This window comes from Centrocercus urophasianus, unplaced genomic scaffold, assembly GCF_019232065.1.
Source record: "Centrocercus urophasianus isolate 14NV4802_14NV808 unplaced genomic scaffold, USGS_Curo_1.0 seq_10, whole genome shotgun sequence".
NCBI classification, from domain to species: Eukaryota; Metazoa; Chordata; class Aves; order Galliformes; family Phasianidae; genus Centrocercus; species Centrocercus urophasianus.
The window spans coordinates 103019838-103044386 of NW_024884142.1; the positions used below are offsets into that span (position 1 = coordinate 103019838).

At 39.9% G+C, this 24549-nt stretch overlaps 2 protein-coding genes across 3 annotated transcripts in view; both read right to left on the reverse strand.

Moving 5' to 3' along the window:
- Nucleotides 1–14600, reverse strand: part of USP34 (ubiquitin specific peptidase 34) — an 89219-nt gene extending 74619 nt beyond the window's left edge. Inside the window, exon 1 of the mRNA XM_042822001.1 lies at nucleotides 14467–14600. Within this exon, the coding sequence (XP_042677935.1) occupies nucleotides 14467–14509 (43 nt within the window). The 5' untranslated portion in view covers nucleotides 14510–14600. The remainder of the gene's footprint in view (nucleotides 1–14466) is intronic.
- Nucleotides 14601–20590: 5990 nt separating this feature from the next.
- The window catches only part of XPO1 (exportin 1), a 36995-nt gene continuing 33036 nt past the window's right edge, over nucleotides 20591–24549 (reverse strand). For both annotated transcript variants that reach the window (XM_042833316.1, XM_042833390.1), the window contains 5 exons: nucleotides 23850–24018; nucleotides 22717–22851; nucleotides 22453–22612; nucleotides 22278–22374; nucleotides 20591–21639 (listed from right to left, as the gene is read on the reverse strand). In XM_042833316.1, the coding sequence (XP_042689250.1) occupies nucleotides 21493–21639; nucleotides 22278–22374; nucleotides 22453–22612; nucleotides 22717–22851; nucleotides 23850–24018 (708 nt within the window). In that variant the 3' untranslated portion in view covers nucleotides 20591–21492. The remainder of the gene's footprint in view (nucleotides 21640–22277; nucleotides 22375–22452; nucleotides 22613–22716; nucleotides 22852–23849; nucleotides 24019–24549) is intronic.

Below are 24549 nucleotides of genomic sequence, written 5' to 3' on the forward strand. Positions count from 1 at the left end.
TAGCTCACAAGAGGCCAAAGCAAGTGACAAGTGAAAACAGAACAAGAAAACAGAAAAAAAAAAAAAAAAAAAAAAAAAAAAAAAAAAAAAAAAAAAAAAAACCACATTCCTTGCTGTTATTTCCTTTTTTACTTAAAAATTTGAGGGATAATCTCACCTTCAACAAAAGGCTGATTTGTTCAGGGTATTTTACAGTACTAAAAACAACGCAATCACCTAAACTAAGAAAAAGTCTATTAATGAAGTTACTAAAGCCTAACAGTAACAAAAGATGAGAAAAACACTGATCAACTGCACAAGGCACCACATAATTTTAACTCTGAACAAACGAAACTCACATCACAAGTGTATTTTTAGCAAGAACTTCAGAGCTGGATGAATAGACTTCAATTAGACCTCAAGGACAACTATTCATACTAAGACTTGTGAGGAATATGTCATACACAAACGTCACTTATCTCACTAAATATAAAATTCAAACAGCAAGTAAAAACGATCTTGTTAGAGAGTATATTTCCTCGACTTTCAAACAACATAAAACACCAGGCAATAAACAGAAAACAATAAATAAAACTAATTTCTGTATATTCAAATCTGGGACAAGTTCACAAGTTCTGGTAGCATGCAGATTCTCCTTCCTTTCCCTTTTCTCTCCCAAACCTCAAGTTCTCATGGGAAAGAATAGATCACTTTCAAAATGCAGCTTAATCTCAGAAGAAATAAAAAAAGAACCGTGCAAAACAAAATACTAGGCACAGCAACACTAATCTTAAGAGAAATATATACATAACCTTGTGTGTAATTACCGTTGCCCAAAGTGAAACATACGCACTGAGATGTTTTCTGTTATTTGTTACAGGTTTTTCTTTACAACAAATACTAAATAATACAACAACCATACAGCTTAACCTTCACATTCACTTTTTCCTTCATCTTTTGGAATGCCTCCTTTTAAAAAAAAAAAAGTAAGTAATAATAATGAAAATAGATTCATGGTTGCCTCAGGTTTATTCACTGGAGTTCTTCCAGACCCTTACAATATCAACGAGGACAGCATCAACTTAAAGTTCAATTACAACAGTTTAAACTGTTAAAGCTTCCCTATTAATTCTCAATGAGGAAAAAATTCTTTCTCCTCCCCAGTCTCCACTGAACAAAAACGCTGCAGCATACTGACTAGATATACACCACCGGAAAGTGCTGGGGCACTACGCAGAACACGCTGTCATTCTGCAAAGGCTCTTCAGTTCTTCCCTACTACAAATATTGTTCGAGAGCCAGTTTAATGTACGAAAACAATCAGGTCCATCACTCAAAATACTGCAGTGATAGAAGTATATGATCATACAGTTTAGGTGCTTCCGAGTGCCTTTATGATGGTACTCAGTTGTCCATGCCTACTCTCATCACAGCAGAATGATGTCTACAAACGCTTCCATTACATCCTTTTAAGACTAAATCTGGAGTTAGATTTCTCACATTTACAAATGCTCCAACTTGGTAAATCTATTTATTTCATAAAAACTTGTAATCACAAACTATACAGTGGTTACAAAGCAAATGTTACAGATACAGCAGAACAGCTTAAAGATGGGAATTATCAAATCTTTTAAGTCTCATTTCCTTAGTAAAACCAGTCACAACCAAGTTAACGATCTATGTCAGAAACAAACTTCTGGATATAGAAGCAATTTCAATAAATCTGACAAATTTTTGCAGTTCTAAACAATACTGTGTTGGGCTTTTTTTTTTTTTTTTTTTTTTTTTAATGGAAACAGAGAAGCTAAACAAAAGCGTAAGGTAGAACCAGTCCCCCAGTGAACCCCTAAAGCAGCCATGTGCTGGTCACTTCGCACCTGCACAGCTCCTCATAGCCAGCACGACATCAAAAGGGCCTGAGGACTTTTATTCTCATTCAGGGTTTCAGCAAACAGCACAGGGACACACACTAGCCACGGCATATTCAGACAGTGCTTGTAACATACAGCTCCACCAGAACTGGGCAGGACAGCTGATCTTAGGTGATTTTCATCTTTGCGCATCTCCATTTCCCAGAAAACACCACAAAATGTTTTCTTTTTGAATCTCACTCTCTTTACTGAGCATGCACTTTTCTTTCAATTCTAACACCCTCATCTTCTCTATGAAACACCTATTATCCTCTTCTACCATAAGATGCTACAGCAGTCTGGAGGAAAACAGCAGAAGCTGACACTGAGAAGATGTACAAAATTTAAGTCTCATCTTTCAAAAGCATTGCCAACCTGAAGCTTTCACTGTGCTAGCATCAGTTACTCTGGATTAAAAAGTGCCTCTGAAATAGCCATAGATGTTACTTAAACAACCATGATTGTTAAGAGTATGATCGCATGACCCTTACCATCCCAAAGAGAGCGTGCCACAGCAACTGCTCCCAATGAGGACCCTTCCACGTCATTGCTTTAAGCGCAGCTATATGTTGATTAACAATGGATAATTTACACAGAACACTGAAGCTGGTTCTACCCAGAATTGCTCAAATGAATTATCACCTAGATAAGGTCTTCGATATCCACCTGAAATACAAAACACAACCACGCTGCTTAAATCAGATCAGGTCACGAGCAGCATTGCAACTTTCAGACAGAGCAAGTTTTAAGACATCGTGCTGCAGTGAACCCAAACAGTTCATAGAGCAGGCCACAGTTCAGATTCTGAATCCACGCAATATCACCGTACAACAGACATATGGCCTGGATTAGGTAGAAGCAGGAAATTCACAATCCATGTTTAGTTATGTCAATGGTGGGAGAACCACAGCACCACTAAAGGTCTGCTCGAATTCAGTGCGATGCCTGAGCTGTGCCATTTCCATGGAAGCCTAAGATAGAAGCCCGATGGTGCAGGAGGGCAGGCCCGGGTGCAGAAGGGTTTGTCAGCTCAGGTTTAACATGAGCTGTCTCAGACGCAAGGTGGCTACAGATACAGGGTATTTTTGCACTGCACTTTTTAATGCTTCTGCTACCCAGGGATTTCCATTTGCTGAGATACTGCATATCTGCTTCTCTAGAGAAGTCACATTGCTAAGATAAAAATCTATTATTGTTGAATTGATTTATAAAGTTCTATTTCAGATTCCTGCTTTAACTCAGTTTCATAAATTGAGTTTGGTTCCAAGATAAGATGTTGTGAATCTGGGAAGCATGCATCTTCGCATTAAATTTGTTGTATCTCTTCTTTTAATAGAAAAAAAAAAAAAAAATCCAACTCAGTTTAAGTAATGTTCCCACACAATCAACTCTGCTTTACATCACTTCAATGTACACTAGATGCTCATCCTAAGCATTTCACAATGGCTACTGCCAGGATGCCTAAGGAATTAATTTGGGATTGGACAATTATTATATAAAAATCAGTCTTTCTTACCATATCCCTAGCTACCCAACAAACTTCAAGCCTAGGGTTCACACTGTCAGTGCTGAAATGACTACTCCGTTACAGATTGCTTACCTTCAGTTTAAAATAAAGTACTTATTTTCACTCTTACTTTTTAATAGCATAAACTTAGAAAATAATAAATCACAACCTGAATGACTCTGGTTTTGAATGACTTCTCCATGTATTCCGGCTCTGAAACTTCTTAAAATACTGATTTAAGGTGAAGACATAGAATTCTAATTTTATCGAACTGTTTTATAAGTAGAGTCTAATGAACAAGGTTTGAAAAGCCAAAGAGGCTTTCTATTAGTCTTAATTGAAAGTATCAAGGAATGCAAAAATTAAAGTTAAAACTCAGGGAAACATTCTGTTTTGAAGAGGTGATCTTGTAAAGTAGTTGAGCTGTACTACTTCGCTGAATCAGTAACAGAAAACAACAATAGCTTCTTTCCCACAAGAACAGAGTAAGGCCAGAGCCTATGACTGCATTCATCTAAGGCACTAGAAAGCAACAGATTACCAGCAAATTTATAACAAAATCATCTAATGACTGTTCTTAATTTTTTAGGGACAAAATCTGAGAAAAACAGCTATTAATTTCTTACAAAGTATATTTGAGCCTGCTTAAACAAGGAGAAAAGAAAGATAAATTGGCAGCAGGTCAACAAATGGAGCATCAGGCAGTTCTCCCGAAAGTACAAGAAGAGCTTGCTGAATAGTTGAACCTCAAGGCATTACTTGTTTCTTCAAAACAGACACGAGCAACCCTCCAAATGGGAGAATAAAATTCAGAGAAGGGGCATAAAATAAAGTTGATCTCTCAACTTTCGAACATATGGACTTAAGTTTTGCATTTGTTTCACTAAATAATCAATATTTAATAATTCACTGAAACACATGGTGTATTCAGTAATTTATTCACTAGTGCATAAAAACACTTTTTTTTTCCCCCTTGAAACAGACTAATAGAAATAAAAGGCTGTTAAGGCAATGTCTGCTGTTGACACAAGCATCTCCAGTACCGCACTGTCTCATTACAAGAATAGTCAACATCACACTTACAGATACACACGTGCTATCCATAAATATTTTGCAAGTCAAGTACCAGAACTGCACGCACATCAAAATCCATACCTATGGCTAAGCACAACTTCAAAGCCAGCTCACTTCGAAAAGCATCAAACCCACACTGTTCTTAAGAGAGCTTTCAGTTGGCGGTAAAAACTGATCTCAAAAACTGATCCAACTAGATCAGACCGCACCTGATTTAAATACTACACCAACAGAATGACGAGACTTACAATGTGTGGTGTAAATTTAATTTCATTAGTTGTTATTCAAGTAAAAAAGGCAGCTCAAAGGAAAACAACAACACTGTTTTATACGCTAAGAAATACTGTATTCCAACCCACGACAGATTGGTCAATACAGCAAAAAAAAAATGCAGGCCATCCTAAAACCAAGAAAACAAACTTACTGTATTGAGTTTCTGAGCTTACATTCCCCAGTACTATTCTACAACAGTTTCAAGAAAAACAAACAAACAAAAAATCCAAAATCTTTGCTCAGATTTGTGTCAGCTGATGACAAGATGACAGCTAGGCTAGAGTACAATTCCATCATACACCTCCTGACTGAAACATCAGGTGACTAAAAAGATTGGCTAAATATATTAGGTAACCCTTTTGCAGACGAATGATTTCACAATGCAGATTTTGATATTCTGGTCCTTATATTGCTTTTCTGGACTTGTTCTTCTCTGCAAATGTGCCACTGTTCACTTCTAGCAATGTTCACAGCTTTTCTGAGCAGAAAAGAGGGTGGACAGGAAAGAACTGTCAGTTTTGTTGATAACCAGAAAATTTAGAATTAAAAAACTGATTACTGGATTTGCAAAAAGCAGGGACTGTCAACAGAGAGATCTCTGGAAAAGTTTAGTTTTTCAGCCCAGTTCCCCAGACTCACAACTTTAAAAAAAAAATTCATTATTATTATAGTGGTGGTAAAAACTCAAAACAACTTTATAGTTACGTGTCATAGATTAACACACAGGCAACGGGCTGTTTCCTGAAATTGAAATTAAGCTCTCATGAAAGATTATCAAGTTCCCCAAATGGTTTGGGAAGCACAGATATCAAAATACCAGAGATACCAAGACAGTCAATGCCGCAAAACACAGCATAAAGCACACAGATCACTATGCGACTTTTTGAGCCCACTATTTCTGTGCAGGGGTACTCTCACATGGTTAACTGACTGCCTTATCAAAGAAAATCCTCTTGCAGCTTAAGAAGTGGAACTAAGCATAAAGAAATACTTCATGTTTTGAGAGCTGGCTTTAAAAAATGAGAAAGTGGAAGTGATATGCTCCCACTGTTCGACAAAAACACTTTTCCAAGGCTTGCAGAAACCTCCAGTGCTTCAGTTGTTCTTCACAAACCTGCCAAAAAGCATCTGCAAGTGTGGATGCAGATCTAGAAATCGCACCTCAATGGTCTTGTCCTTTCAGTCATTCACACACCTTCCACAAATTAGCTAAAATAAGGTGAACACTCAAAGGCACTTCTTCCACAAGGACTTCTGACAAGCTTCATCTTCAAACAGTTGCTCCAGAACCAAATCTCCCAGAGGACTTCTATAGGCATGCACACAACTCCAAACAGATAAACAGCTTACATCTTTACTCTTATATTATCCAAAAATAATAGTAATGCCTTTACTTTCTTCCCCAAGAAGTCGACCTTTCATCAAACGTTTCAGATCTGGAAAATTCCAGAAGTATATCCATCTAAAACTACAAATAAGGTGGATATTTCAATAAAGCATTAAGAAAACCAGAGATCCTGACAGTTGTATGTTCATGTTGAGCATTCACATTGCAAATCAATTTCCATGCAAGAAACAAAACAAAAAGAACAGCCACTGGTGTCACTAGTACAGGCAACATTCAATAACCAGTGGAACCACTTGCTTCTGAAGACTGCAATGTTTTTGTTCAGGTTGTCCCAGCATCTTCCTGACTGTAACTGCATGTCTTAGCCTGCAGAAATCCTTATTTACTTTCTACTTGTGCTGGTAAAACTAAAATTAAGTAACAAAGAAAATGAACTTTTCTGCCTTAATGGTCTTTTGTTGCCTTATTTTTAAACACAAGTACATCACTCAGGTAGAGAATCTCTGTCTCCCTCACTAACAAGCTCCCCTCTGTACAGTGGCAGACTTAATGGGACTTGCTGAAAGCAGAAACACACATCTGTATCATCAAACACAGGCAAGTTCTGGACTGATCTCTAATCTTTTCTGAATCAGTATCCAAGAAAACACGGGAAAGAAAAAGAATAACAGGGTTCCATAACAGCTATATAAAGGATACATGTGTATGTAGTAATATGAAGGCACATAACTATGGATACAGCAATACTGAATAATAAAGTAAAGTGAAGGACAGAAAAGACCAGAAAGTGCATACAAACAAGTAGGACGCAAACTGAGAAATAGAAGAAATTACGAGCACAAAAATTTAACTTTGAAAGAACAGCTAATAGAAGAGTTGTAAGAAAGAAGAGGTACAGGATAGAGTATGAATGTTATCAAGTATTTAAATGAAGCCAAATAGCCAAAGCAGAAAATACAAGAACAGGAACTGAGTAAACACAGCTCTTCCCTTCCAATTTCTAAAATGCCAAATCGTAGACTGTTCACCACTTGTCTACAGAACATGATCCTAGGAAGAAAGGCTGGCTTTTCTCACTCAATGCTACTTGAATGCTGGCAGACAGAAGTAAACTGCAGTTGACATGAAAAATCGAAGTCACAAGAAATCAAAATCCCGAAGTTAAAAAACTGTATTAACAAATGAAGAAAAGTATCTTACAGTTCAACACAGGAGAAAAGTAAGCAAAAAGTAATTCTACAAAGTTAAAGAAAGGGTGAGTCTCCTAATTCCCCAAGGCTGCACAAGTTCCTCTGCAAACAAGGAAACCCCTGGTCTCCCAGAAGCCAGGGCAACTAACTCAGCTCCAGGCAGGGAAGCAGGGCCAGCCTCTGCTCTCCAAGGTCCTGTCCTTCAGCCACAGCATTGCGCCAGCCCCACGTTTTCCTCACCACCAGAGCGCTGGGGCTCCTGCCAGCAAGAGTGGCCACATCATGCCTCTGAGGCAGCGGCACTGACCACACAACTGTTAAAACACAACAACTTGGGCATGTCTCAGGAATAATTTGCGATTTCTACATCTTGAAAGCTATCCTTGCAGAGGAAAAGTTGTACAGCAACAAAAGATACTTAGAAAAAAAACATGAAAAGGAAGTTTTCCTACACAGGGATTAAAAAGACTTCAAAGTCTACAACATTCAAATACTAAAGAAAGATGAAATGCAGCAAAGCATGTTTTTCTTTCTTGAATTTCATTAAAGTCACTTACATAAATAAGCAGGAATAACTATAAAATTTATGTGTGGCCCCTCAATAGGAAAGTAGAGAGTATTCACAGCAAAATAATTGAGAATCTTAACTGCAATCAAAATTTCCTTAATATCTCATGTGGTAGAAAAAGTGAGGAAGTTAGTTTCTACGGCTGACCTAAGCTTTAAGCACACTGTAAACAAATGTGCTACCAACATGAGATTTCACTATTACAAAGAGAAAAATCTCAACAAACACATTCCAATGGTCCGTAACTCACAACAAAACTCAGCAGAATGGGATTTATGTAACTAATCTTCAGCATCAGTGATCAAGTTGCTCAAGCAGTGAGAGAGAACCAATCTTCTGGAGCCGTAACAGGAAAAGTATCTGGACAAAATCATTTTTAATCACATCAGATAACACAAACCAAAGTCAAAAAAGCTGAAATACCTTTCTAAAAAAAGAAGCCTTTCAGCTATGACAATCACACTTTCAATTGTTTCGCAATTACGAACAAGTTAAAAGTACTCTATCTTAACATCACCTTCCCGTTTTCTTTAGAAAGTTCACAGTTTTAAAGGATGTAAGTTCCCCCTCCCATTTTCTTCTTTTCTGGTTATTCTGATTCATCTGGAGTAACACTTTAACACAGCCCACAATAACTACAATTTGGGAAATACCACTACAAAGCAAGAGTTATTTCAATTTTCCTTTAAATCTGGCTGATCATCCCCTTAAATGTGTCTAAAACAAAAGCAAACATGAAAGTCACTGAATTTGAATTTTATTAAAAGAAAAAAAAAAAAAGCTTATTTTTTTGAATGGGACAAAGCAAAGACCTAGGTTAGTGTAATAAAATTACACTCCTCCACAGAGTCACTATCTGTATCTCGTTACCCAGGGCCCTACAGGCATGCCAGCCTGACCTCCGTACCAGAGAAAGAGGGAAAGTTACAGAGCAAATCATTTTGGGTGAGATCACACGGCACATGCGTGGCATCCTGGGGATCAGGCCCAGCCAGCACGGGCTCATGAAAGGCAGATCGTTCTTGACCAACCTCATCTCCTTCTACGACTGGGTGACCAGACTGACAGACGAGGCTGCCAATGTAGTCTGTCTAGACTTCAGCAAAGCCTCTGACACAGTCTCTCTCAATAGTCTCCTGGGGAAACTGGCTGCCCGTGGCCTGGACAGGTGCACCCTTCTTTGGGAAAGGAACTGGCTGGAGGGCCATGCCCAAGGAGTAGTGGTTAACGGAGCTAAGTCCAGCTGGAGACACATTTCAAGTGATGCCTCCTGGAGTCAGTACTGGGGCCCATCTCGTGCTTGTGTTTGATCTAAATGAGGGCATTGAGTGCACCCTCAGTAAGTTTGCAGATGACACCAAGTTGGGAAGTGCTGTCCATCTGCCTGAGGATAGGGAGGCCCTTCAGATGGATCTGGATAAGCTGGATCGCTGGGCTGAGGTGAATGGGATGAGGTTCAACAAGGCCGAGTGCCAAATCCTGAACTTTGGCCACAACAACCCCATGCAGCGCTATGGGCTTGGGGATGAGTGGCTGGATGATTGTGAGGAGAAAAAGGACCTGGGGGTGTTGGCTGGTGCTTGGCTGAACATGAGCCCACAGTGTGCCTAGGTGGCCAAGATGGCCGACGGCATCCTGGCCTGCATTAGAAATAGTGTGGCCAGCAGGAGCAGGGAGGTGATCACCCCCTGTACTCAGCACTGGTGAGGCTGCACCTCAAATGCTGTGTTCAGTTTTGGGCCCCTCACTACAGGAAAGACATTGAGGCCCTGGAGCGTGTGCAGAGAAGGGCAAGGAAACTGGTGAGGGGTCTGGAGCACAAGTCTTAAGAGGAGCGGCTGAGGGAGCTGGGATTGTTTGGTCTGGAGAAGAGGAGGCTCAGGGGAGACCTCACTGCACTCTACAGCTTCCTGAAGGAGGCTGTGATGAGGAGGGGTTTGGCCTCTTCTCCCAGGCAACAAACAGGACTCGAGGAAATGGCCACAAGTTGTACCAGAGGAGGTTTAGGTTGGACATAAGGAAGAACTTTTTCTCTGAGAGAGTGGTCAGGCATGGAATGGCTGCACAGGAGGTAGTGGAGACGCCATCCCTGGCAGTGTTCAAGAGGCATCTACAAGATACAACTTAGTAGTTTGTGGTAGCAATGGTAGTGGGAGAATGGTTGAACTAGATCTTGTAGGTTCTTTCCAACCTTGTGATTCTATGATTCTCAATGCAAAAGATGCGAACAGGAAAATACCATGAATATCATGGAAGTGGAAATTTAGAAAACAAAAAACAAAAAAGCACCATACAGCAGAGACAACTACAAAGTCTCACACAAGACGAACAGTCAAATGAAATGAAATTCTAGATCTACACAAAAACCTACAGGTAGTCAAACAATCAATACTACTGTTCAAAGGCAACCACCATAACAGCAGCTCCTACAGACAGAGTGAAGCTAATTACGCAACATTTACAGTATTCTTATCATAAAACATACTCAATATCCCAAATAATATCTGAATATTTACCATACTAAATATTCATCCTCCCCAGACAGCGAAGATCAAACTGAACAACGCACTGCTATGAATACCTTTATTTCTTTTCTACCTTAAGGTAGATAGCCTTGCTCAACCTTTGTACTTTCTACACACCAGAATTATAGGACAAGCCAAGCATCTTCAGCACCCAAATTAAGGGCTCTCCTAAATCTACAAAAATAACAACAAAACACTCCGTATCTCAAATGTTTTATGGACCTGATCATGCTAGAGTAAGTTCTACAAGCCAGCAGACAGTGATAACAGACAGAAAACTGTTAGTTTTGTTGTATTAGTCTACATCCATCTCTTGTGCCTGAATAAGCCTTGTTGTTGTGATTTTCAAAGTATTAAAAAAAAAAAAAAAAAGAAAGAGAGAGAAATACAGCCTGAAAGCTTGTGTAAAAGAATGATAACTAGACATCTCAACTAATTACTGTGAACTGATTTTGTAAGTCCTCAGAGCTGCTAGACAAAAAAAAATTATGCTAAAGAGCCAAACACTGAAAAAAGCAAAGCGGAATGTTGGGAAGAAAACAAACCCAGTTTCCAGAAATGCAAACAACACAGACCTACCACCACTACCTGAAATCATGACTGCTGCTGTATACTGAAATCTACTTTTCTAAATTTGGTTGTTGGCTTCATTTTTTTTTCCCTTAACTTTTATAAAAGCTACAGCAAAGAAAAAAAAAACAAAGTGTAGACCAAAACACTTGTTTTGTATCAACATACACGAACATCATCTGCAGAGTTTTGTATCAACATACACGAACACCAACTGCAAAGGAAGCCTTTTATGCATCCAAGCTGGCCAGGCTCTCTGGGACAGATCACAGCCAGGATTGCAAGTGCAGCTGACTCAGGATCAGTAGGAGAACTGATTTCCACTTTGGGCTACAAGAAGCCCAGGCACACAACAACAATCTTTGTCACTCCTGGAGCATCATGCACTCTGCATTCTTAAGACAGGACACAGCATCAGCAGCCAGTGATCGTGTGGTTCTGCAGACAACTGGAAACCATTACTGCAGTCTCATTTGACACAGTCACCTGCAAAACTGAGGTGTAAGAGACTGGAAACAGGACAATACTTGATTACAATACTTTATTTTTTTTTTTTTATTATTTAAATTATGGGTTAGACTATCTGAATATCTGCTCAATAACTAGCAAAACGGTACTACCCTGATTAGGCCTCTGGACAGCACAGCAATGTAAGTATTACCAATGAACAAATGAAACTATATATAACCCCTCATAGATTGACAAGAACTGGCATCCAAAGAAACCAAGGACTGTTGATATTAGGGTTCACATTAGGATATAGAATGTATTAACATGAAATCATATAATGTCCTCTAAGTTTTTCCTGCAGAAAGCATGTATATTTAATTAAGTCCCTACAATTACACAAGAATCTGCTTTTACATCTTTTCTAAGTACACCAACCTTATAGAGTAAAGGTCAGATTTTTCAGTTTAAATGTAAGGCTACTTAAAATGTTCATGCTGAGATTAATTCCGAACTTGGACTAACATTTAAAGAGACTTCATTAAAACTTTGCCTGGGAAAAGATAAGTGATGCTAATATACCTAGAACACTCAGCAAGAAATTAAACTGTTTACTCAGAATGAGCAGCAGACTGTTCTGCTACACAGGAACTACTTCAAAGCCTGGGCACGTTCACGGAGGATTTTGTCTTTTATTGAGTTTCTAGATCAGATAACAACTGAAACTTTTACTACTACTTATGAAATTCCCTCAAGATCAGCGAGCTTACAGTGTTTCACACTTCAATCAGATGCTGACAATAAAGAACTGTTGCTCACTGTGCATATAGTTAGCAATGAAACTACCTGAAGTATATATGTACCCATACACTCAGTCAAAAACAAAGTTGTTTTTTTTTTTTTAATTAGTCTTCCAATCCATCTCACACTTAAAAATGCCAGAGAAGCAGCCTCAGCAACAGGCCTAAGGCCCTAGAATCTCGTAATGAGTTTCCACCAGATATAAGCCTAGGCCTACACCAAGGCCACTGCTAGACAAAACTCCAGCTCTGCACACTGTTTGGGGGTTTAAAATTAATATTTTCACAGTTTAGAGAGACTAATACCCTTATATTAAAAATATGCCCAGTTGTTTGCAGAACCACAAAGTTCCATCCTTCTTTAAGTTGGTAACTTTTCTTTAGAAAACTGGAGGTTCCCATGTGCTTTTTATACAGAATACATTGAGATGATAGTCAGTTCAACTTTTAAGTGACTGGTCATGTAACAGACACCAAATAATTATTTGGTAAACGCTGGGATAAACAAAGATAAGGGCAGTACGTGTTCTCAGTAAAAATGTTTAGTTTACCAATAAATTTCTAAAACAAACAAGATGTTTCCTGGACCTCCTTCAAAACACTGTTTCAGTGAAAAGGCAATCCCAAATGCTCAGCAGGAAGAAAAAGAAACTGCTTGCAGTCTCTGGCTCACACATTTTGGGCATGACCTCATTCTTTACTACCACTTTTCATTTCTGCTGCAGCATTTTATAAACCAAGGCTTGACGTTATTCTTGCACATTATGATTAAATATTACATACCAAATGCATATGAATGCAGCTTAAAGTTATAATAGAAATGAAAAAGCATCAAAGTGTATCCCTTATAACTCCTCACACAGTAAGAACTTATTTGGCGTGCACAAGGCACCATCATATATATATTAGCCTCCAAACATAAAAATAGGTATGCCAAGATTTATTTAACCAGAATTTCTGCAAGTTTGCTATACAACAGTGACATACAACTATCTCCCCAAATTTAACTAGAAAAGCCAAATTTCCTTTTCAAAAATTGCAGGTTTGGATCATAACTTACAGGGAGCTGTTAAGTTATCCATACTCTACTTATCGAAGCCCCATTATTAAAGCAATCTCATATCCCACTTTACTTACAAGGAAGCACTTACATGCTTATATCCCAAATGCCTTGAAATGGTTCTAACAATAAGCTCACACTGGAAATTCAGCAATTTCTTGAAATATCAAATATTCAGTTTAACGTTGCCTTTTTTCTCTTCCCTATTTGATCATATCAATCAAGCTTAAACAATAATTATGTATCAGTCCATTGAAACTAAACAGTTACCACTTCCAATACAACCGTCATCAGTGCACCGCTGGTAACAGTTCTGTTTAGTACCAGGTACTTAAATAAGCACTCAGCCTTCTGTACCAACCTGTTTCCAACCTCTGCAGTTAAGAAAGCTAAGGTACACAGGCTGAATTAAGCAAACATCCCAACAATTGCTCAAAACAAGATATGAGAATTATATGCTTGGCAAATAACTTTAAAAACTCTCTGACGTTAACCTTTTAACCCGATCTATTCATACCATCAGGCTTTCCTGAAAGATAGTTTTACACACCCGTTTTTGCTTTTTTAATTAATTTTTTGCTGACCACCACGGAATAGCGTATTTTAAGAAAGTGGCCAACATTCACCCACCGTAGCAGTAACTGTTTTATCAACGAAGAACAAATACCACAGGTAACGAGGCCTCGTCAGATTTAGAATAAAAAGGAAAAAAGAGGAATAATAAAAGAAAGCTCTACCCAAGCACCGTTCTAGGAAGCGTTCAGCGTTTCGGTTTATCGGAGGCCGAACCGCTCCTAAACTGATTGTGGCATACGAGGAGGAAAACGTTTAGGCGAAAGATTCCACCTCCCCCAGGCTCGGCCTCCAGCGGCTCGGCAGCTCGAGGCACGGCGCGGAGCGGCTAGGCCCCGCCGCGCCGGGCAGGATGCGCGGCCGGCAGCGGCAGTTCGTCACGTCCCGCCCGGCCCCGCGCGCCCGGCGGCTCCTCGGAAGGCCCCGAGGGGCCGAGCCTCCCCAGGCCGCGGGCGGAGAGGAGGGAAAGGAGCCGCGGAGCGGGGCGGGCTCCGCCGTTATGGCCGCCCCGGCGCCCGGGAGGCCCGAGCCGGGCGGAGGCGGAAGGCGGCACGGGGTTACGGCCCAGTCCGCGGGGAGCGGGAGCGCGGCGCGGGGCGAGGACTGCCGGAGAAGGGCAGCGGAGAGGGCGGCCGCACTTACTCTCGTTTAACACCTCCAGCAGCTCGGCGCAGCTCTCACACATTGTTCATTAACAGCAGCAGCCGCCGCCACCGCCTCCTCCCAACCATTGATTGATCCGCGCGGGGCCGCCGATCGGTGATTGATGGGGGCCGGGGCGGGGGTCAGCGGATGGGGGGGGGGGATGGGGGGAGGGGAGAGAAGGAGGGGCGGGAGGGCGGGGGCCGGTCCGGGGCGGGGGGGATGGGGCGGCCGAGCGATGCCAATAAGCCCGCGGCGGCGGCGGGAGGGGAAGCCGAGTCACTCACTGGCTGCCGGCGGCTCCGCGCGCCGCCATTTTGGCGAGGGGGAAGGAGGAGGAGGGAACGGCAGCGAGGGAGACGGAGCGCTCGGGCTCCGCTCGGCGGTTTCCGACGAGACGAGAGTCGAAGGCGGCCGAGTCCCTCCTCCTTTTCGCCCCGCCTTTCTCAGCCCGGGCCGGGCGGCAGGCCGGCGAGCGGGGAGGGAGAAGGGGGCGGGCCGGCAGCGGGGCCTGGAGGGCAAGATGGCGGCTAAGGCGGCGCGCTGACGGGTGAGGCGCGAAGCGGCAGTCGCGGCCCCAGTCCCGCCCCCCGCCGGGAAGGACCTCCCCGGTGCCGCGCGGGGCGGGAGGGCCACTCCCGCTATAAGCGAGCGCGGCGCGCGCTTTGCGCTCCCCGGCGCTCCTCTGAGAGTTAGGAGCAAGTTCGGCGTGCTGCCGGTTCCCTACTCGCCGTCCCCAGGACGCGTCCCCGCCTGTCGGCAAACGGCGCCTACTCGTGCAGCGGCGCTGCGGGGACGGCCGGCCGCAGTGAGCGCCCGTCAGGCCACGCGCGAAGCCTGCCCGCTTCCGGGGCTCGCGCCTCGCGTTTGATTGGCGCTTTCCTTCTGCGTAAGTCCGGGATCGGTCTTCGTTTGCTTGTTTTTCCTAGCGCTATCGGTATTGAAGTTCTTGAAATTCAAAGCCGAAAAGCGTGGTAGGCGTCTTCGGCGTGGTTGTCGTACTTAACTAACGCGAGCACCGTTACTGCAATAAATTGGTTTGCTTCCTTCCTCGACCTTTACCATCATTTTGCACAGGTATTCCTTCTAGTGAGGAGCGATCGGTGGCCGGACAACCTGAGTGTGTCAGCTGCGTTTGCAAAAAGAGAGCGTTGTTAACAGAAAATACAGTTCCATTCTGCGCATAATCAGAGTTGAGCTTGTGTTTGTTTCTCTTTGCCCTCTTCCTTACTTAGACCCGGCAGTCCCTTTGATCGTAAATCCAAAATTAACTGCCAGGGCATCAGAAGTTTACTTTTCTGACAAATCGGCTCTTACAAGAGGGGGTCTTTTGAATCACAACATCGCGTGCTAAGGTCAATATATACGAGAGGAATATGAGTGACCTTGTTCCTAACTGTGCAGACTAGAATATTTTGAAGTGCATTTTATGACACGCAATCTTATTTTTGTTAAAGAAAAATGACATTACAGTTTTAAAATGGAATGCAAGCTTCCAAACAGAAGGCAGCAGGACCTATAAGTGGCCTACAGTTTTCATGATAGTGATCATCAGCTAGTCTTTCTTCTATCCACTGCTTGTCTTCTCTTGTCTTCTCTCCTCATGTGGCATCACTGCAATGTGGTTTGATCCCCAGGAGGCCCTTTTCCTTCCCCTGACTGTGATACTGCTTTTAATCAGGAGATGCTTTCTTTGGTAAGCTGACAGTACAGTTGTGAAGTAGTAATTGAAGAGAAACGTGAGACTTGAGCAAAAGTAAAACGCTGTATCCAAATGTTGTACAAGGTGAATAGTCTGAGATCCATACGTACACTTACAGTGTCAGCGTCCCAAGACCAAACGAGTAACCCAGTCCTAGCAATTTTTTTTATTTTTTAATTTATTTTTTAGGTTTTAAAGTAAATGAACCATTCACCAGAAGAAAAAAAAAACCCTGGTGTGGATTAGGGGTCAGGTCATTTTTCTAAACCTTTAAACAGCCTGAGGATTGTACCCAGCCTAAATCTGAGATCATCTCTCTTACAGTATTTTTCAATTTTCATTTTGATTATTTCAGACTATAAAGCACTTTTCACATAATTGATATCCCTTTGATTCAAAAGCAAGCAGAACTTTTGGACTCTTCATGGGTAGAGAATGTATTTATGACTGTTTTTGTAGAAGTTTGCTGCAATGATTGCAGTTGCACACAGTTAATCCAAAAAGCAAAATGCTCACAGGCTCTCTCTGGGGAGAGAAGTTAATAGAATAAGACTGATGCAAAACAAACAACAACAACAAAAAAACAGAAAAACCCAAACACCTCACACTAGATCTAATGCTAGATTCCAAACAAGAAAATTGATCATTACTATCTTGTTATCAACAGTCATGTCAAAGTAACAGCTGTGGTAAGCAGGCTGCAGACAGTTCTTTCCATCACACACAGATGTAGTCACACTGAGATAAAACAATTTTAACTCCTCTCCCTCATCTCCAGTTGTTCCCAATAATCTTTACATGAAGGAACCCCCCAAAGGCTGCAGATTTGCCAAGAAGAAAAACTGAGACAGTTCACGATAGAAATATAAGCCCTTTTACAAACTTTGATTGGGTATCTGGAAAAGTGCTTTTTAGCCCACTAGAAGTGTAAATATGAGTGCTTTGATCTTTTTAACTTATGGCATATTCTGATCCATTCTGATGTAACTCATCTATATTCTAATCTTTGAAAACATCCCTTCTTAGTCCTATCTTTGTTTTTTAAACTGTTTTCTTGTTCCCACTGAACAGCATGAACGAACACAGGTAGACACGCGTATGAAAATGAAAAGCACACAGGGCAAGTACATACCTGCAGTAGCATTTGTTTCATTGCATAGTTATAGTTCTAATTTAGACAAGCTAAGTGTCTTGAGGAGACTGCTGGCAGACTGAGTAACTACACTCAGCTTTAAAAACAAACAAAAAGATAAAAACCAAAACCATAGTTCTGCAAAGCTGTTGTAGTTGATAAATGCAGCCAGTCTCTTTCAGTATGCTAACATGCTCCATCAGGCAGTTCAAATGTATAAATACTCCAAGTAGGGAAGCCGGAGTCCCAACGCCACGCTGAGTTCCCAACTGTTCACCATTGTTCTAACAGGAATAGTAGTAGAAAAGGTCTTCTCCCATTCAGCCCTTGGTGTCAAAATTTAAGTTGAAGCAGTATCAGTTATTTTCCCTAGGGACATGTCATGTTTGTTTTTGAATTTACCTGTGAACGTGCAAATTATCACAAAAAATGTGCAATAAAGCGTAGTTGTAGAAGCTACAAAAGTTATCTGGTATTTCCTTACATAGTATTTGTACTACTAGAAACACAAGCACTCACTGTATTTTCAGTTTTTTAGTACTAAGTGGATCTTTTCTCCCCGTACTCAAGAAATGATTCTTGATTTCAGTGCATTTAGTAATTAAGGTGCATTTTATGTAAAATTTGGGAAGTGATTGGCTAAGCTTTTTTCCGAGAGAACGTTGCTGATCAGTCAACTTCAGCAATGACATCCTGGATGTGAAAGGCTAAACAGAAATACAGTCCCATTAAATCACGTACAGAGGTGTATTCATGAAGGGCAGGAAGGAGAGGTATGTTCTTATACTCAATTTTGTAACCAAAATGGTTTTTAAAAACAATCTCTCAACAGTGGGGTTTTGCCCTATTACATTTGGAGACACACCTAACATGGGAAGAAGAGAACAAAAATTATCTAGGCACCAATATGAGCAAGAAAATAGTGCCCCGCAAGTTTTGGGTGAATAATAATTTATCTGGAGGCACAATCTCAGAGGCACAGTTCAACACTAAAGCAACTTCCTTGCTTCAGTCAACCTCTCTACATTTTAGTGCTGTGATAGTTGCAGTATCTTTTCCTAATGCCGCTCCCCTTCATCCAAAGAAATCCACAGCCAAAGTTTTATTCCTTTCCAGTGCTGAAGTCTACTGGAAATAACTTCAAGCTCCCTTGAGAGATGAACATTATTCTAAAGCTTTTTGCATAAATATTAACTTTATTGGAAAATAGTTCACTTAACCAATCAGATTAACACACAGCAAATTATTCAAGTTAGAAAAAGAAAACTAACCTAAAATGCTTTGGAAAATAATTGCTCCAGTTACAGTAGCAAACACATGGTAGCCTGAAACAAGCACTTGGGGGTGTCTTCATCAGCTAACAGGCAATCAAATCATGTAAACACAGAAAACACCCTGTAATATTTCTGTTAACGAATGTACCTAGAGTATATAGAATTTTTTCTTTTAAAATCTGTATAGAAATATGCACAAAGTAAACATTGGTTTACATATAATTACAAGTTGTAGTTGCTTTTATGATGGGTTCATGCTTTTTATCCATTTATTTTCATTTCCAGAGTGTGCATTCAACACAGTATCTACAACCTTCTCAGGTGTACATTGTAATAATTTTTCGACAGAGGATAACTGCACTAGGAATAGACACACCCTTCCCCCCAAATTTTATCAAGAACTCTGCATATGCTGCATTTTCATAGCATCTGCAGAGATCAGCAAAAGGCACCAATTTTGAAGATAACACAGCTTTTTGTCAGATTTAAAAGGGAAGTGAAAACTAACATCACCATTTTGTTACTAGATAATCCAAAAGGTTTCAAAATAATGAAAAACTCTTATCCAAATTGCATTTTTAAACACACTTCAGGTGTTCTTTGAAAGTCAGATGTAATTCTTAAGTACGCATCAGACCACAAGCCTTGCACGTTTACTTCAACCTTGAAAATGAAAGGTGCACATAAAAGCACACGTGCGTTTTTCATTGAAACAATTTTCACTGCATGTCTGAACTAGTCTAGTTCTGTGATTCGTGGAATATGGTCATTCTCATGTCGCACTATTGGGGGTATTTCCATTTTAATAGTTTTCTTCCTGGTCTCCACAGCTTTTGATCATCTGCAGCTCTATAATGCTGTGACTAAGCCTGGTCACAAGCCATTTTAGTATCCTTCAACAGTACTTCAAAACACTTTAAACTGCTTCTTATGTTACATATTGCTTTACAAGAACAAAAATCTATAACTCAACTGGACAGAAAGACATGAAAAAGCTTGAAGCGTGAGTTTGAGAAACAAATGAAATCTTTCATCTAACAAACTAATTAACAATATTGGTAGGCTACATTGTAAGTCCCAGACATAAAGGGTTTGAGGAACGTCATCTCCACAGCTTAGCGCTTTCAGATTGCAGTATTTGTGATGATAAAACATGTTCCAGAAGTAGCGGCTTTGGTTTTTTAAGGCCAGCTAAGTCAAGCAAGAGAGATTTTCAGACACAGAATGGACCAGTCCTTAAGACTGGAAACATTCTGGTTACGGTAAAATTATACATTGAGCACTGCTATCTCATGCACTTCTACTTCAAAATTAATGTACAGCACAAAATTACCTACAGTATCCAAGCTTACATAAAGCACCTCCACAACTGTCTAACTTTGTTTTACAGCTCTGAATTAATTGCTACGCTTTGCATCACATTAACAATCCTAAGACTAGAGACCAAATAAAATGGAAAGAAAAGCGTGTGGGAGATTTTAATGTCAACTGTTAGAAAAGAGAGACACTGCAAACATGGGGAAGCCAAGATTGTATACCGTCTCTGTGTTCACACTAAAGTTTTCTCATCTGTACTTCATACATCTGTGAAAATTATTTAACTACAAAACTTTAGGTAGAAAAATAACTGCACATCTGGTCTATACGTGTTATTAATATGTACTAGTATCAATTTTTAGTCAAGATACAGTTCAATAACTCTTTGGAATAAAATACAAAGAGTACATATAGAGAGCAAGAATACCTTATTACTGGCATTCTACAATAATGTAGTACGGAGTATTTTTAGTCATGGTGTTAAGTCAAAACAGCTACCATACTTTCGAATAGATAGAACCCAACTTATTTCTTGTTAGCTTTCAAGCATAGCCGAAGTCCTTGAGATCAGGGGAAATCAGAAGCAATGGTAACCCAGACCTCAAGGACCATCTCCTATGCCTTCAGGGTATAGGAACAAACCTGTAATACGATCACAGCATTTTCATCCAATGAAAGAATAAGCCGAAGAAATAAAAATAAATGTAAACCAAGTTTATTTTGCTCTTAAGTAGTGTTCTTTAAGCACTACAGCATGGTAAACAATGTAAATTAGTATAAGTCATCTCAAAAGCCAGAGGGTTTTTTTTTTTTTATTTTATGAGTTGTTAAAAAGATGCAGCCTATTCTAACAGGATAAATATTTTAACCATTTCACTTCGAGTTAATGAAGGCTCACAAATGAGCAACACTCCTCATTGAGGAAAACAAAAAGCTGTTGTCGACAAAGCGACAGCACACACACAAAAACAAAAGAACTGTGTAAAAATAACTAACTGTACTGTGTTCCCATACGCTTTAGAAGTTGCTTTACAATGGGATGATATGCACATGATCTTGCTGCAAACTTGCCATACAACTTGCAAATACATGTAAGCCTAGCCTTTACCCACTCAAATCCAAAAAGCTGCTAACTGATCAAAAAAATTGCAGCACTATAATCCTCTGCTTAACAATTAATTAAAACTGTTTTACTCATTACTTTTTCTACTAGACTGCAAGACAGGCTAGAAAGAAAAAGATCCCAAATTAAAAATTGATACTCTTACAGGAAGTTGTATAGTTTTGCAATATAGTCCTTTACAATTTATGTTTTGCCTATTTTCCCCTTAGCCACAAAAATGGGCATGAAATAATTACTTTGAAAATGCATTAATTTTCAATTCATGCAAATCTAAATAAAGATGACCAAACAAAAGCTTAAACAATGGAAGGATATTTCACAGAAAATTTCTTATACAAAAAACACATAAGAAAAGAGGGCCACTAGGTGACGTTTTAATTTACAAATTGGCATCATTTTGGTCAACAAATATCCAAGTGCTGTTTTCTTCTGTCACAACAAAGTGGCTGCACAGAAAGAAAACCGCAAAACTTGTTTTTTAATCACACATCTCCTCAGGAATTTCATGTGGATTAAGAATGCCAGGTACAGACATCTGAAGTTTATGTTTCTCCTCTTGAGCTTGTCGAAGGGCTGTTTCTCTTTCCTCCAAGAATAAATCCGATGTGTCTTCACCTGCGAATTCCTGTGTAATTCACACAAAAACAACACTTCGCTTTAACTGCATCAGGAAGGGTAATAAGCTTCTGACAATCAAGAACAATGCTGGAAACATCTTCCCTTCACATCCTCGTCACGCTATTTCTTGTTTTGCCTTCCATAAGTAAGATTAGGATTAGTATCAGAGACAAAAATTTTCAGCATGCATTATACTGTAGGACGGTGCAGCTTTTTAATCATTAAAGCAGTATCTTTACAATTTTTGAAATATCTACCTAATGTAGCCTGAAAACAACTTTAACATATACTTTCAGAATCATCTCAAATTTTAGCATCTTTGGAAAAATAAAAGCAGAGCACTAGTCTGTCTACTTTCAAAGCATGCCTCAGTCCCAAGCAGAAATGAAACAAAATTTGTTTTATGACCTCTTTAGACCTATATGTATGTACAAAGGATAAGCAACAGCATGCATTTAAACCCAATCTCTACAATTAAATTATGCTCAAGTGGATTACATGATCCAGTATCTAGACTCTCGAGCCAAGACAATTTTAAGTAGTAGTAAAATATACACCCTATTATAAACACTGTCTAATGACTTTTAGAAACACCATCCTGCTAAATATTTTTACACTTCTTGTAAGAAACCATGCCAAACATACCTTTATTTGGACCAGGAAATCCCTTAGGTGCTCCTTAAAGGCAGGAATATCCTGGTTTAAACTGAAGAGTCCTGTTACAAACAGCTTAACCTGGGCACTAATAGTAAATACATCTGTTAGTATTTCAAGACGTAAGTATCCACTAAGAAGTATAAAACAACTACAGCACACTTACTCTTGTAGGTGAGGAAATGCAGATTTGAGGAGATTAGCAACATACTCCTGAATAAACATTTGGTTGTTCACTGGATTTCCAGGGTTTAACGGAGTACTTATTTTTCCTTCTTCTACCAAGTTGAACATGTATGCAAGGATTGATGCATGCATGGTCAAACCTGAACAGATCGAAATTATACATATGTTGTTATTACTCAGAACAGGAAATGCAACATTAGTATGATGCTTGAAAGGCTTGTTTTCATCTGGCTCACAATCTTACCAGCAGTGTGCGAAGTATCTGTTACAACAGAGAAGATGTGCTGAAGGATGTCACAGAAATATGTCTGATAGAAACTCTGAGCAGCAGCCTCTTCTTGTGCAACATTTTGTAGCAGAGTGTAAAGTATTTGAAGTCCTGCAAAATTTGCATAAAAGACAAGATGAACAATAAAACTATACAAAAGCTCCATGCATCCTTCCACCTTTTTAAAGTGAGACAAACATCCCAAGAAATTCTGAGAAGCATTGAGAAGTATTACACTGATCATTTTCACAGGCATTTCCTCAAGCAGCCAGTAGAGAGCGGCAGCCACATTTATAGTGAGCACCAACTCGGTTTTTACTAAGAGACTTGGAACCCTAAGAGCCAACCAGCCAACCACACAATTTCTCCGGTACAAACTACAGAAAAACTACACAAGCACAGTTACCTTACTATCTGAAATGCAACACAAAGTTATCTTTTATCCCTTCCAAACATCAACAATTGGCTAATGAGGTAGGTTCAAAACAGTAGTTTTTCATCGTGTGATTGGATGCTTTTAGAATTTATGACATTCACGTAGCTTTTCCTAGCCTTCCTTGGCAACTCCGTCCCAGAGGACATTTAATTAATCAAGTGTACTAAAAACAGCCTCTTGGTGAAACCAGAGATGAAGTTTAACCTGCTGTTGTTAAAAAGAAGCAGTTTACCTTTAGACTAAGGTTTTACCCTCTACTGATGTAATAGCTGGCTCTCAGACTGAATTCACTCACCATTCATTTTCCTGCTGTCTTTTTCAGTAGTAACTCAGAGACTGTCTTAGTGAGGCAAGAAGTTAAACACTCCAGACAGCACAATGAAAGCCAAAGCAGAATACCAGCAATATAGTGTTGCATCAGTTCAGCATTTCAGAAAAATCCTCACATTTTAAAGAGAAAGCATGCAGAAACTAACAGTGCTCTCTTCTGTGAGTACAACGGCATCCAACTATTTCAATACATTAATGAGTATCTGGTTGTCAATGTGAAATTGAGACAGGAAAATACTGTTCTTCTACAGCAAATACAGTATTTAATAGTGCAACTGGAATGCTATGTTTGACTAAAAATACAAGAAAGCAACAATCTGCAGACTTAAAACTTCAGTTTTACCTGTATCTGCAACATTTCTCATTGTATGTTTGAAAGCCCAAATAATAGAATCCAAAACAAGTTTGAACTGTGCAGGTGGAATGGCCAGGAATGCTGGGAAGCAATGAGAATTTACAGCCTGGAGTAGCAAGAAAAAGTTTGTTCTATGTTCAGGATATTCTTCAAAGTCCTGAGAGTCAGGGGCAGGGAAAAAGAGGAGAGAAAAAAATAGCACAGTCAGCAAAGCTTACTGAATAGCTTAGAGATCCACCATAATATCTTCTGCAAAGAAGAGTGAGTCAATATCCGATATGGAATGGCATTCACATCTCAAGTTTGAAGAAATGTGAATACAAAACAGAATTTACAGTTCCCAGTTTCCCAGTAAATTTTTCCCCATACTTTTACTACCAAAGCTCAGTAAAACCATTTTCTACAGTTACACAGTATCAACAGGCTGACCCACATTTTGTCAGTATGGCAACTTCAGTTACTACTTGCTCTACAGACACAAGACACATGGCCTCAGCATTAAGCACCTAGCTACTACAGGGATGCACTACTGCAAAATGACCCTAACCTAGCCAGTATTATGCAACTACTTACTGTAACTTCTAGCACAGAAACTCTATCAGCTATGGAATTCAGCAAAGTAAAGAAATATTCACACAACACAATTCATGAATACGAGTATTGATAACTATATATGAATTCCAGTCAT